Source organism: Chinchilla lanigera, unplaced genomic scaffold (assembly GCF_000276665.1).
Source record: "Chinchilla lanigera isolate Chin_1 unplaced genomic scaffold, ChiLan1.0 scaffold00013, whole genome shotgun sequence".
Classification (NCBI taxonomy): domain Eukaryota; kingdom Metazoa; phylum Chordata; class Mammalia; order Rodentia; family Chinchillidae; genus Chinchilla; species Chinchilla lanigera.
This window is the reverse complement of record NW_004955414.1, coordinates 6,201,488-6,212,592: the sequence shown is the minus strand read 5'-3', so window position 1 is coordinate 6,212,592 and position 11,105 is coordinate 6,201,488. Positions and strand designations below refer to the sequence as shown.

At 41.8% G+C, this 11,105-nt stretch overlaps 1 protein-coding gene across 2 annotated transcripts in view; it reads left to right on the top strand.

The window, feature by feature from the left end:
• The window catches only part of Prss23 (protease, serine, 23), an 11,139-nt gene extending 929 nt beyond the window's left edge, over window positions 1–10,210 (top strand). The window contains exons 1-2 of one of the 2 annotated variants that reach the window (XM_005379736.2): window positions 767–848; window positions 6,704–10,210. In XM_005379736.2, coding sequence (XP_005379793.1) covers window positions 6,705–7,865 — 1,161 coding nt within the window. In that variant the 5' untranslated portion in view covers window positions 767–848; window position 6,704 and the 3' untranslated portion in view covers window positions 7,866–10,210. Of the gene's footprint in view, window positions 1–766; window positions 849–6,703 lie in introns of those variants that run through there. The other variant, XM_005379735.2, reaches the window with a different exon arrangement.
• Window positions 10,211–11,105: the final 895 nt, after the last annotated feature.

Genomic DNA, 11,105 nt, shown 5'->3' with positions numbered 1-11,105 from the left:
GGGCCGGGTGCGCGCGAGGTGGGGCTGCAGGGCGCACCGGAGACCTCGCCCTGGCCTCGGCGGCCGGCTCGGGGCTGCGCCGGGGGCTGCAGGGCTGCGGGGCACTGGCACTCACGCAGTGTCACCCGTGAAGCGGACGAGAAAGAAGATTTTGAACTGCTGTCCCGAGGCAGGGTGCCGGGTGGGAGGTGAGCGTAGAGGTGGAGCGCTGGGGCAAGCGGTCCCACCGCCACCCCCCGCCGCTGCCCTACCCACCGCCACCATCGCTAGTTTTTAATAAGTTTTGCGTACACTGTGTGTGCGTCCCTCACGTTTTGAGCATAAATTTTTAACCCTAGACACGTGATTGTGAACACACCTTAGCGAGCACGGAAAGGTCCGCAGACAGGGCCTGGAGGACGGGTCCCTTCTCCCTGGGGCTGTCCTGGTGGCCGCGTGCTTCCTGAGGATGCTATATGTGGAAACTGCTGTCTGACCAATCAACAGTTGTTGCAAGCAAATATTTCTTCTGCAGCCTGCAAGCATCCATCTCAAGTTAGGAAAATTTTTTAACGTGTGAAAGCTTTTCGAAAGAAAGGAAAAAGGCTTCTTTTTTTTTAGATCAAGCAATACCAGCAGTTTCCTCTAGAATACAAATCAGGTTTGTTTTTAAACATCTCATGAGAAAGCAGCTGATAAAAATCCTGTTTGTTTTATTATCCATTGGGCGACACCCATGAGAATTCAGAAATAGCCCACGGCTAAGGGAAAACCTGAGGTCCCGCAGAGTGAGGGTTGGAATAGGTTGCTTCTCTGAGCTCCTGAAACTGAATTTGAGGGGCCCCTGTGTGCTCCTCAGGAACAGACAGGTAAGCCTGTGCTAGAACTGTCTTCACCCCGCCCTGGGGGAAAAGTTGGATTTATAGGGGAAGTCAGCTAAAGCCAAAATTCCTATGGCAAATTAGTATGGGGATATTTAGTGCATATTGTTTCAAGATCCTGCTTGTGCATGGGAACATTTAAAACAGGTTTATAACTATTTCAAGTAGTCTCTTAGGAATGGATTGGAGGTGGAATGTGAAGAAGGAACTTAGTAAATGCACAGAAACTACCACATGTACTTCTGAAAATGTGTGTGATCCTGTACATACCACCTGCACGTGAAAAACTCGTCACTTGTGCTCTTTCCACCCAAATAAAGACAAGAGGGAACTTTTTATGCTTTCCTGTACCTGAACTGGGAAGGAAGTGTATTTCCAGGGTAATGAATGTAACACTGCAGGCTATTCAGGTAGACAGTGAATGTGTGTGTTTTTCTGTCTGTAGCCTCAGTGCCAAAGGGCCCATGACTGTGTCTGAGGACATTACTGGCCCGGGTCTGCAGAGTTTAATAGTCTCTAGTTCTCCCATACATCTTTCTCATCGATCCTTTACGATTCAGTGCACCAGGCGTTATTCATGCACAAGTCCCACTGGCTCTGGGGAATTTGTTTCTCGTGATCTCATCATTGACAGTTTTTATTCGTTTTGTTTTTGTTCTTCTGCCAGGTTGGCCTTGGGATTACTAGGGTAGTTTATTTTGCCTAAAATCTGATAGAGAAGTTGAACTTCTTTTGACCACAAGATTGTGTTTAGAGTTGCTGGGCTTCTAAGTGCCCTGAAGTTTCCTGTAGAAGACTGTTCTTAAGCGATTATGTGATTATGTCTGTTTTGCTTTAGCAAGTTGTTTGACTCTGAGAAATGAGAGCAAGCCTGGCTGCAGAGTATTCACAGATCTTTGTTCATTTTTAGATGTTTGCTTTAGGAATTAGCATGATTTCACCGTTACATATCCCTGGCCATAGATCGCATGGAAGACCCTTTGTCATCTTTCTTTGGTATCCAAAACTAGTATCTTCACATACTTTGCTGCAGTTTTTTCTGTCCGTATCACTTACAGAGATCACAAGAATTCATGCACTGTGCAATAGAGAGTGGACGTTGGAAGTAATGGGCTTTCCCTGGCAGCACTTGTTTGCTATAGGAATTAAATCATTTTCTCAAACATTGGCCCTCTTGAGGAGACCTGTGTTGTGGCAGTGTTGAAGACCAAAATGCAGAACAAGAGATGGTAGTTGCAGTGCTCTGTCTCCAAAAATGTTATTGTTGTTTGCACATCTGGTAATGTGCAACCCTCCACCATAAAATTATTAGTAAGTTTATGAAGTGGCAGCGTGCTCACGAAATATAAATATTATGAGACACTGAACAAGGAGACAGTGGCTCCTACTGCATGATGGAGCAAGGTATGTGTAACCCCCTTGTGAGTCAGATACCCAGAGTTGGAAAAGGAGTACAGTTTCTGTATTACTAAGCACAATGTAGCAATTTGCTTAGCCGAATTTTCCATTCTGCTTTGCCATTTGAACGAGGTGATGCATGAAAACACTTAGTTGAAAACTTTGAAGGGTAATATATGTATATAAGGAATCTTTATCTGACAAGTGCTTATTCCTAGAAATGGAATGTTGTACCTAAATTTTCTTCACTTAGATTTAGATATAGTAAGGATAAGATTTGGAAACCTTCATTTTTGTTTAAGGTGAGTTTAGATATCTCTGCAAGGATAAAGTGATCCATTTGTAACTGAGAAAATTTAAAGTTGTGTATCTCTTTTGTTATCTTTCCAGTTGTTGGAGGATTGGGAATGTTTTTATGACATTTGTTTACATCCTATGGTGTCTACATTTAAATATATTTATATGGGCCTAGTATGGGCTTACCTAGAGTTTATAGAATCGGAAACAATAATTATTTTCTCCGGGGAATTATTCTATTCTCAGATGAGTTGATAAATTAATGTGAAGCAACCTACCTAATTTTAAAACATCACAGTTATCGTTGGTTGTTATTAATGGGAATGTTCAGGGTAGAGTATAAATACTTCCAAAAAGACCCTAGTAGACAGCAAGACTCTTTCCCCTGGCATACTCCCCACCACACACACACCTGTCCCTAAAACCATTCGTATGGAGCCATCCCTGCACTCACTTCTTGAAAGCTGCCCTCTGCTGGAGACCTTGGTTTCTCTTGCAGATTGAGCATATAACTCTTATCTCCCAACTAGGTAAGACATTAGCATGATAAGTTTTCATTTTCCTTTTCCTCTATTCCTCCAGCCTCCATAATTCCAAGAGAAAACACTTCTGAGCAGTAATTGACAGTACAGATACTATTTATAAACAACATTGTCTCTGGCTTGGACTTTTTAATCCTGGAAAATTATAAGATAATCCTGGATCTGTTGATATCAGTTAAAGAGATCTAGTTCAGGTTGCTATTCAGGACAGTACCTAAACTACCCTAAATAAACATGTAAAAGAGGAGTGAGCAACTTAGGAAACTTGTAACTGTAACACAGATGTCAGTATAACTTCCTTGAGGACCTGAGCACAGTTTTATCATTCCATTCTGATCGGGTAATTAAAACACAACCGGCATGGAATAATTTGACTGACGTGAATTTCTAAAAGCCTGCATTAGTTTCTAAATCTGAATTATAATTTTGACATGTTATTTTATAACTGTCAGAAGTCCATAGAAACTTTAAGCAACACATGGAATCCTGTCTGAATAAAGTCGTAACACACAAGTCAATATAGTTTGATAATAATATAGGGAATTTATAAGCAGTGTTTCAAAGTAACAGCAGTGCTTTTGAAGTATCCAAAATGTTGTTTCTAAAGATTAAAACTTTGCCCTATCTTACTGGTTTAGCAGTCTTTTTCTTATAGACACCTGACTTCTCCTTCACTTCTGGATAAATGACCAGAACTTAAGTTGTAAGAACTCTGAATTAGTCATGTGCTTTCACACAGCAGACTCTTTAGCATTTTCTAATAGCATTCTTTTAGTTGTGATACTGAAAGTTCTTGGCATATAGTTATCTATCATCTCCCAAATAATAAATTTGCCGGTATCCTGTTTCAGTTTTTGGGTAAGCTGATAAAGGCAGATGCCACTGGGAAAATTTTGGCACAGTTAATAATTTGAACTCTGTACACCCAGGATTCATACAGGTTTCAGCTTTATGAGTAAAGATCCATCCTCTACAATCTAAATGATAATAGGAGCATATCATATTTATCTCATTCTTCATGCATGCTGAAAACATTATGTGCCACTTATGAGAATATGTAGCATAGTACTAACTCCTTTTTCCCTCAAGAATCATATTTTAAAAACAACACTTGGCAACTAGTACCTGTGGATTCTGTTTCTCTTCTTAAGATAAGCTGAAATAAAACTTGGCATAAAACATCTTGCTGCTCAACGTTAGGAGAATTAATATTCTCCACATTAGTCAAAGGGAGGAGAGGATAGTGTGTTGGAATTCAAAATACGGCCATGTAGGAGATTCACAATTCCTTTTAGCATACATCATACTTGGCAGGGATCCTGGTGTGAGTGGGACATTTAGTCACCTATGTCTACCTAAATAGAAAAAAAGCCATTCAAACCCTGGAGCTAGATCCTCTGCTGGGAGATGGTAATAATCAGACACAGAGCCATGTCACAGATCCCCATAGGGTTATCATCACCACACCTATCCTGTTGTCCAGTTCTTCATGGGGGAGGGGTGTGGGGAAGACTGCCATCCTCAGCATACCCTTCCTAGTCCGCTTAGAACCTTTACTGTCAGCAATGCTCTCAACTAGCACATGTAAACATGCAACTGTGCACATATACACATACCCCATATTTCAAAGACTTAAATAATTAAATGTATTTTATCATCACTAAAGGGCCCAGGGTCCTTTCTTATTTAGAATGATGATAAGAAGCAGTTTGAGGGACTCAGGAAATCCCAAGGAATTGGCTTTTTCTGGACCTCATTCCTTTCTTTTCTCATCCCTATTCTCCTTGACAGAAGTGGAATTCAAGAGGAAGAGTAGAGCAAAGACATCCCAGCAGTGGGTGGAACACACACATAGTTTAGAAATTTGTGTGGATATTGGGAATGTGGATTGGCATGTTTACCTGGACTAGATCAAATCAATGGGATTTTCCAGTTTTATGTAAAAGCAGGCACAAAAGTTGCCAGCAGGTCTGTAACGTCAATGAGGAAGGGGATGAGAATAATAAAACCATTTCCCTACTCCCCTTCCTGTGTCCCTTGAGCCTCTTTAAGACTTATCTCTCTTGTCCTGTCCTGAGAGGCTTGATTATGGATGAATCACCCTGCCTTCTGAGTCAGCTGAACTGGAGAATTCAGAATCATTCACAACCAACTAATGCTTAAACATACAGATATGAAAGTTCTTTGAATCTGCTTTTATGTTTTCTTGTGAGATGATTGATCCAGGTATTTAAACATACCTTTCAAAGTAAAATCCAGCTGGGGATATAGCTCAGTGGCATAAGCGCCTGCCTGGCAAGTGCAAAGTCATGAGTTCGATCCCCAGTACCACAAAAAAAAAAAAAAAAGTAAAATCCGAACTCCAGTTAGTGTGTGTGATTGTCCGTAACCTGTCTTTCCTGCAGCCTCCACCATCTCTTCTGGTCCACCTTTGCCAAGTAGAAGTCCTAAAATGACACGCACTGTTGCATGGACCTGTGCTCTTGCATAGACTGTTCTTCCCTTTCTTTACGTGTTGTTCCCTTCTCTCTTATGCTACCTACCTTTTTCCACTTCAGCACCCATCTTAAGCACCCCTTCCTCTAAAACGCCACCCCTGTTCTTCTTGTTCTTTACGTCTGACTTTTTTGCCCTTTATGTGAGGTACCGCATCATCTATGTGCATCTCTGTCATTAGAAGACAGTGTGCATCATTCAAAAATGTATTTTCTGGAACATGTCATTCATTCACTCTTCCATTGACACAAGCATTCACTCAACAAATTTTTGTTGAATGTTAGGCATGCGGGTATTTAAAGTAACTGGAACATAGATACAGACACCTGAAAACATAACCAACAGTAACAGTCATAAAGTTACATCTGATGCAATATTGGAGCTGTAGGTCTTTGACCAGGATCCTGTTAGTGTACAACATAATCCAGAGAAAATGGGAATACTTTGTTTGCTAGAGGCCTTGGATACTCTGGAACTAAATATGTAACCCTAAATGTTGTTTTAAATTCAAAGCCAAAAGAAAAATAAAATGATTACATCATCTTGCAAATGCACCCATCATATAGAAGTAATGGGAGTCCTAATAAATGTGACACCAGAGTTGTCTCTTTTAGATGACTTGGTCATTTAGTAAAGTATTTAATTGAGATTTACCATGGAAATGAGCAAGTGGCGCTGATCATTTTCCAAGCACATATTGTATGAGAATGAGGAGGGAGAAGGAAAGAAAGGTAGCGGGACCGGGAAGATAGGAGAGGGCAAAGTTTGGAAGCAGCACAAAGACAGCTCAGTGTCACATGGAAACTGGGGCTGCCATTCATCTGGGAGCTGCTGGTCAGCCATTCATCTGGGAACTGCTGGCCACATGCACACTGACTACAATGCACCATCATGGGAATGAAGACCCAACTGCATTTGGGGCACCCAGCCACTGGAAACTTTCAAGAGTAAGTCCTTGCATAGTGAGACCATTGCCTAAGGATTCCTCTCCACACCAATTCCTGAGAAGGGTTTACACAAGCAGTGATGGGCATGCTGCCAGGGTTTGTTGGTTTGTAGTAAATGAGGTTCAGCCCTTCCCCTCTGACCTGCTTGTCTTTGTATCTACAGAATGGTGCTCAGCATGGCAGGGATCCCAGGGCTCCTCTTCCTTCTCCTCCTGCTCTGTGTTGTCGGGCACGTGAGTCCCTACGAAGCCTCTTGGAAACCTACTTGGCCGGCTTACCGCCTCCCTGTTGTCCTGCCCCAGTCTACCCTCAACTTAGCCAAGCCAGACTTTGGGGCAAAAGCCAAATTGGAAGTGTCCTCCTCATGTGGACCACAGTGTCACAAAGGAACTCCACTGCCTACATATGAACAGGCCAAGCAATACCTGTCTTATGAGACGCTCTATGCCAATGGCAGCCGCACAGAGACTCAAGTGGGCATTTACATCCTCAGCAGTGGTAGACATGGGGCTCAACACCAAGACTCACAGTTGCCGAGAACATCTCGGAGGAAGCGACAGATTTATGGCTATGACAGCAGGTTCAGCATTTTTGGGAAGGACTTCCTGCTTAACTACCCTTTCTCAACATCGGTGAAGTTATCTACAGGCTGCACTGGCACCCTGGTGGCAGAGAAACACGTCCTTACAGCTGCCCACTGCATACATGATGGGAAAACCTATGTGAAAGGAACACAGAAACTTCGGGTGGGCTTCCTGAAGCCCAAGTTTAAAGACAGTGGCCGAGAGACTAACACCTCAAACTCAGCCACGCCAGAGAAGATGAAATTTCAGTGGATCCGGGTAAAACGTACCCATGTGCCCAAAGGTTGGATCAAGGGCAATGCCAACGACATTGGCATGGATTATGACTATGCCCTCTTGGAACTGAAAAAGCCCCACAAAAGAAAGTTCATGAAGATTGGGGTGAGCCCTCCTGCTAAACAGCTGCCAGGGGGCAGAATCCATTTTTCCGGCTATGACAATGATCGACCAGGCAACTTGGTGTATCGCTTCTGTGACGTCAAAGATGAGACCTATGACCTACTTTACCAGCAGTGTGATGCCCAGCCTGGGGCCAGTGGCTCGGGGGTCTATGTGAGGATGTGGAAGAGACAGCAGCAGAAGTGGGAGCGAAAAATTATTGGCATCTTTTCAGGGCACCAGTGGGTGGACATGAATGGTTCTCCACAGGATTTCAATGTGGCTGTTAGAATCACCCCTCTCAAATATGCCCAGATTTGCTATTGGATTAAAGGAAACTACCTGGATTGTAGGGAGGGGTGACATAGTGTTCCGTCCTGGAAGCACTTAATGATCTTTATGTACTCGTTGTAGAAGAGGCCGAATTTTATCATTGGCTTGTTTGCAGGCAAGCACACGTGTATGTGTGATGAGTCATAGTATCCTTTACTTTCTCAAAATGCAAAATGACTGGCTTTATTATTTGAAAGCTGGTTTGTGTACCATATCACTTAAGCAGTTGGAAAGCATACTTTTGCATAGAATTGTTTAAAATACTGTTGTTCGGGGCAATAGGAAATATTTGGCAATTAAGTTAATATTTCACTTCACTTTCTTGAGAATTTTGATTTTTATTTCATCTGAACTTATTTCAAAAGTTTGTATTAAATAAGTGGCATACAGGAAATATGAATTCTTACGTGTGTATGTATGTGATTTCTTAGATTTATATCTTGATATTTTTTAATGTCTGATTAATAATGCCCAGAGGGCAGTGTTCCCACAACATACAACTTTTACAAACTTTCACAAAGCTCCTTAGACAGGTAGTTGTAGTTTTTGGATTAGGAGGCATTTGCATGATAGTCCTTGAACAGTAATTTATTGGCTGTATTAATGCACATAGTAAACTATATCTCACAGTAAACAAGTACCGCAGACTACTCTTAATTTTGAAAATAGTTTCTCTTCCAAAGCTCTGCTCTGCGAGAAGTTTTCATACATGACTCTGCCAACTTTACAGTCACACCAGAGTAGACAAGATCATTTATCCCAATTTTGCCACTTACTAAGAGTTCACTCACATTTCTAGAGCTAGCTGTTTTTCAAAAGACAGCCATCAAGACCTAATGAGAACAGGCTGTATTGCTTCCTAGCTAAGAGTCATGAGCACAATAAAAACCAGCACAGCATTTTACCCCCAGAGTGCAGCACGTCTCGTGTTTTATCATCTGGATAGAGTAATTTAAAATGAATTAAATTCCAGAGAACAATGGACACATTGCTCAGCAGATGTCACCGCAGAATGACCACTTGTTCAAAGCCTGGCACAGTCACGCAGCCTCGTCACAATTATTCTGCTTAGTTTTCTGTGTGCTTCCAGAGTGCTGTGTAGTTGTCTGCTTTGGAAACATTCTCTCTCATTCTATTATGTTATAGTAAAACTGCTTGGAAGTTGCTTTAAGAAGCACCAGTATGCCTCTCTCTACCCGAGCTATAAAAAGGCACCTTTTTCTGGAATGCATTAGGCTTCAGGCATCTTCGTAGTGGAGTACAACAGTAAAAATGAAAATTCAGGCAATGCAAAATGGGTGAGGATCATGTACTCCAATAAATGTTGTATACATATGATTATCATAACATATAAAGAAAAGACTTGAATTTATTCTATGCTTTTGAGTCTCAGCCTAAGCACTTTTAAATGCAAAAGTAGAGAAAAAACAGCAAAAGGAATATGAGACAAAATTACATGTTTTTGTACCATGAGTGATGTCACCCTATACAGTGTCTGTGGAGATATCCAAATATAGGACTGTCACTGAAATATTCTGCTGGTGGCTTGAGTTTTTTCAGCTTTGAAAAAGGATAGTCCTGATCAGGCACTCAAGACATGTACGACCATGTGCTTTCGTCAATTTGCGTGAAAAATACTATGCATAGCACAGTGATGCAGAGATGCCAGGAATCTTCTGAGTTCCAGTACAGTTTGCTTTGGAATCTAACAGGAATCTTGCCTGAGGAAGAAGAGGTCTCCATGTCTATGTTTGTTATTTGGGGTTTTCTGTTTGCTTTTGCTTGATTGAAAAAAAACACCATAACTGATGTATTTCATAGATGCTCCTTTTACAAAATTCTTTTCTTTCTTGATTTTCACTTCTTACAAAGTTAGACAATGGCACAAAAGCCAAAATAATGTCAATGCTTAGTTCAGAAGAGGTTCTGATTTACCAAAGAATAGCACCTACTTGCTGTACACAGCATCACTCATAGGCCTGTACAATTATAAACTAATTTAATATGCCCACCTTTTCCGTGGTAATAGAAGAAAGTGTGTTATGAGACTATCATAGTTGTGGGGGGAGGCTCTCATGATGTTAATATAACTGGTACTTTACATGTGCTAGTTATGTATACTGTGAGCATATATTCCTAGCAAGGAGAGGAAAACAGTGTTTCTCATGATACGTCACAAGTGTCCCTCCTGACTTTCTACCAAAAATAGAAAGGGTACTGTCCTCAGGGAGGGGGGAGATGCCTCTCAGTATTCCCTGTTTTTATCAGGGGTTCACATGCCTGTTTGCACATTAAAAACTCTGGAAAATCCTATAGTAAAGAGACTTGTGCATATTTTTAAATCTGTATTTCAATAAATATCTTTGGCCACAGAACCCTTGTTTTCTCCTGTAATGCATTAGAACCCTTGTTTTCTCCTGTAATTTCTCTTGTAATCTCCTATAATTTAATAAATATCTTTCGCCACAGAACCCTTGTTTTCTCCTGCTCCTGTAGAGCAGCGCAGCCTTCTGACACATTCTTGGGGTTGCTGTAATAGACTCCAGGGCAAGGTGACGACGCAGAAGTATTATAGCACAGACAGTGTCAGGTATCACTGGCCCTTTGGGCTTTATGAGACCCTGTAAGAGGGATTTGGAAATGTTCACAAAGTAAACCGTGAGAGATAAACCTGAAAATCACTTGTTGGTGAGAATCAAAAGGCTGTGGCAGAATTTGAGACCCAATTTTTGCATAGGATTCTGAATTTGAGGAAGAAGCTGCTGTAAAAGAAACTAAAAAAATAAAAAGGTAAGGAAACCTGAGCCACTAAGAGGCAGAGCTGTGTGTGCCTTCTTCTTTACAAAGTTAGACAATGGCACAAAACTCTGAAAGGGATTAGAATGCTGAGACTGTGCTCCTCATTCCCCGTTCTTTGTGGATCTCCAGCTGTGTCCTCCACGGGAGTGGAAACGCCTGTGACACCTGGGTGACATATGTAAGGTAGTGATTTTTCTCTAACAACCCTACACGAAAAATCTTTAACTCGGAACTTATTGCAGATGCACAAGCCTCCCTGGGAATGATTACTCTGCAGTACACTGCTGATCGAAGAGTGAATGGCAGCGCTCTCTTGTCCAGAGGAATTCTGCCAGTAGTCCTCACTCGCTCAGCCAGGGCTGGGGAGAGACTTGGCCAAGAAGGCCATCAAATGGCCCCTGCACTGGCCTGGATCTCCTCCTCGCTTTAGTTGGGTCCAGTTGCTGTTCCCATCTGCATTTTTCTTCATTT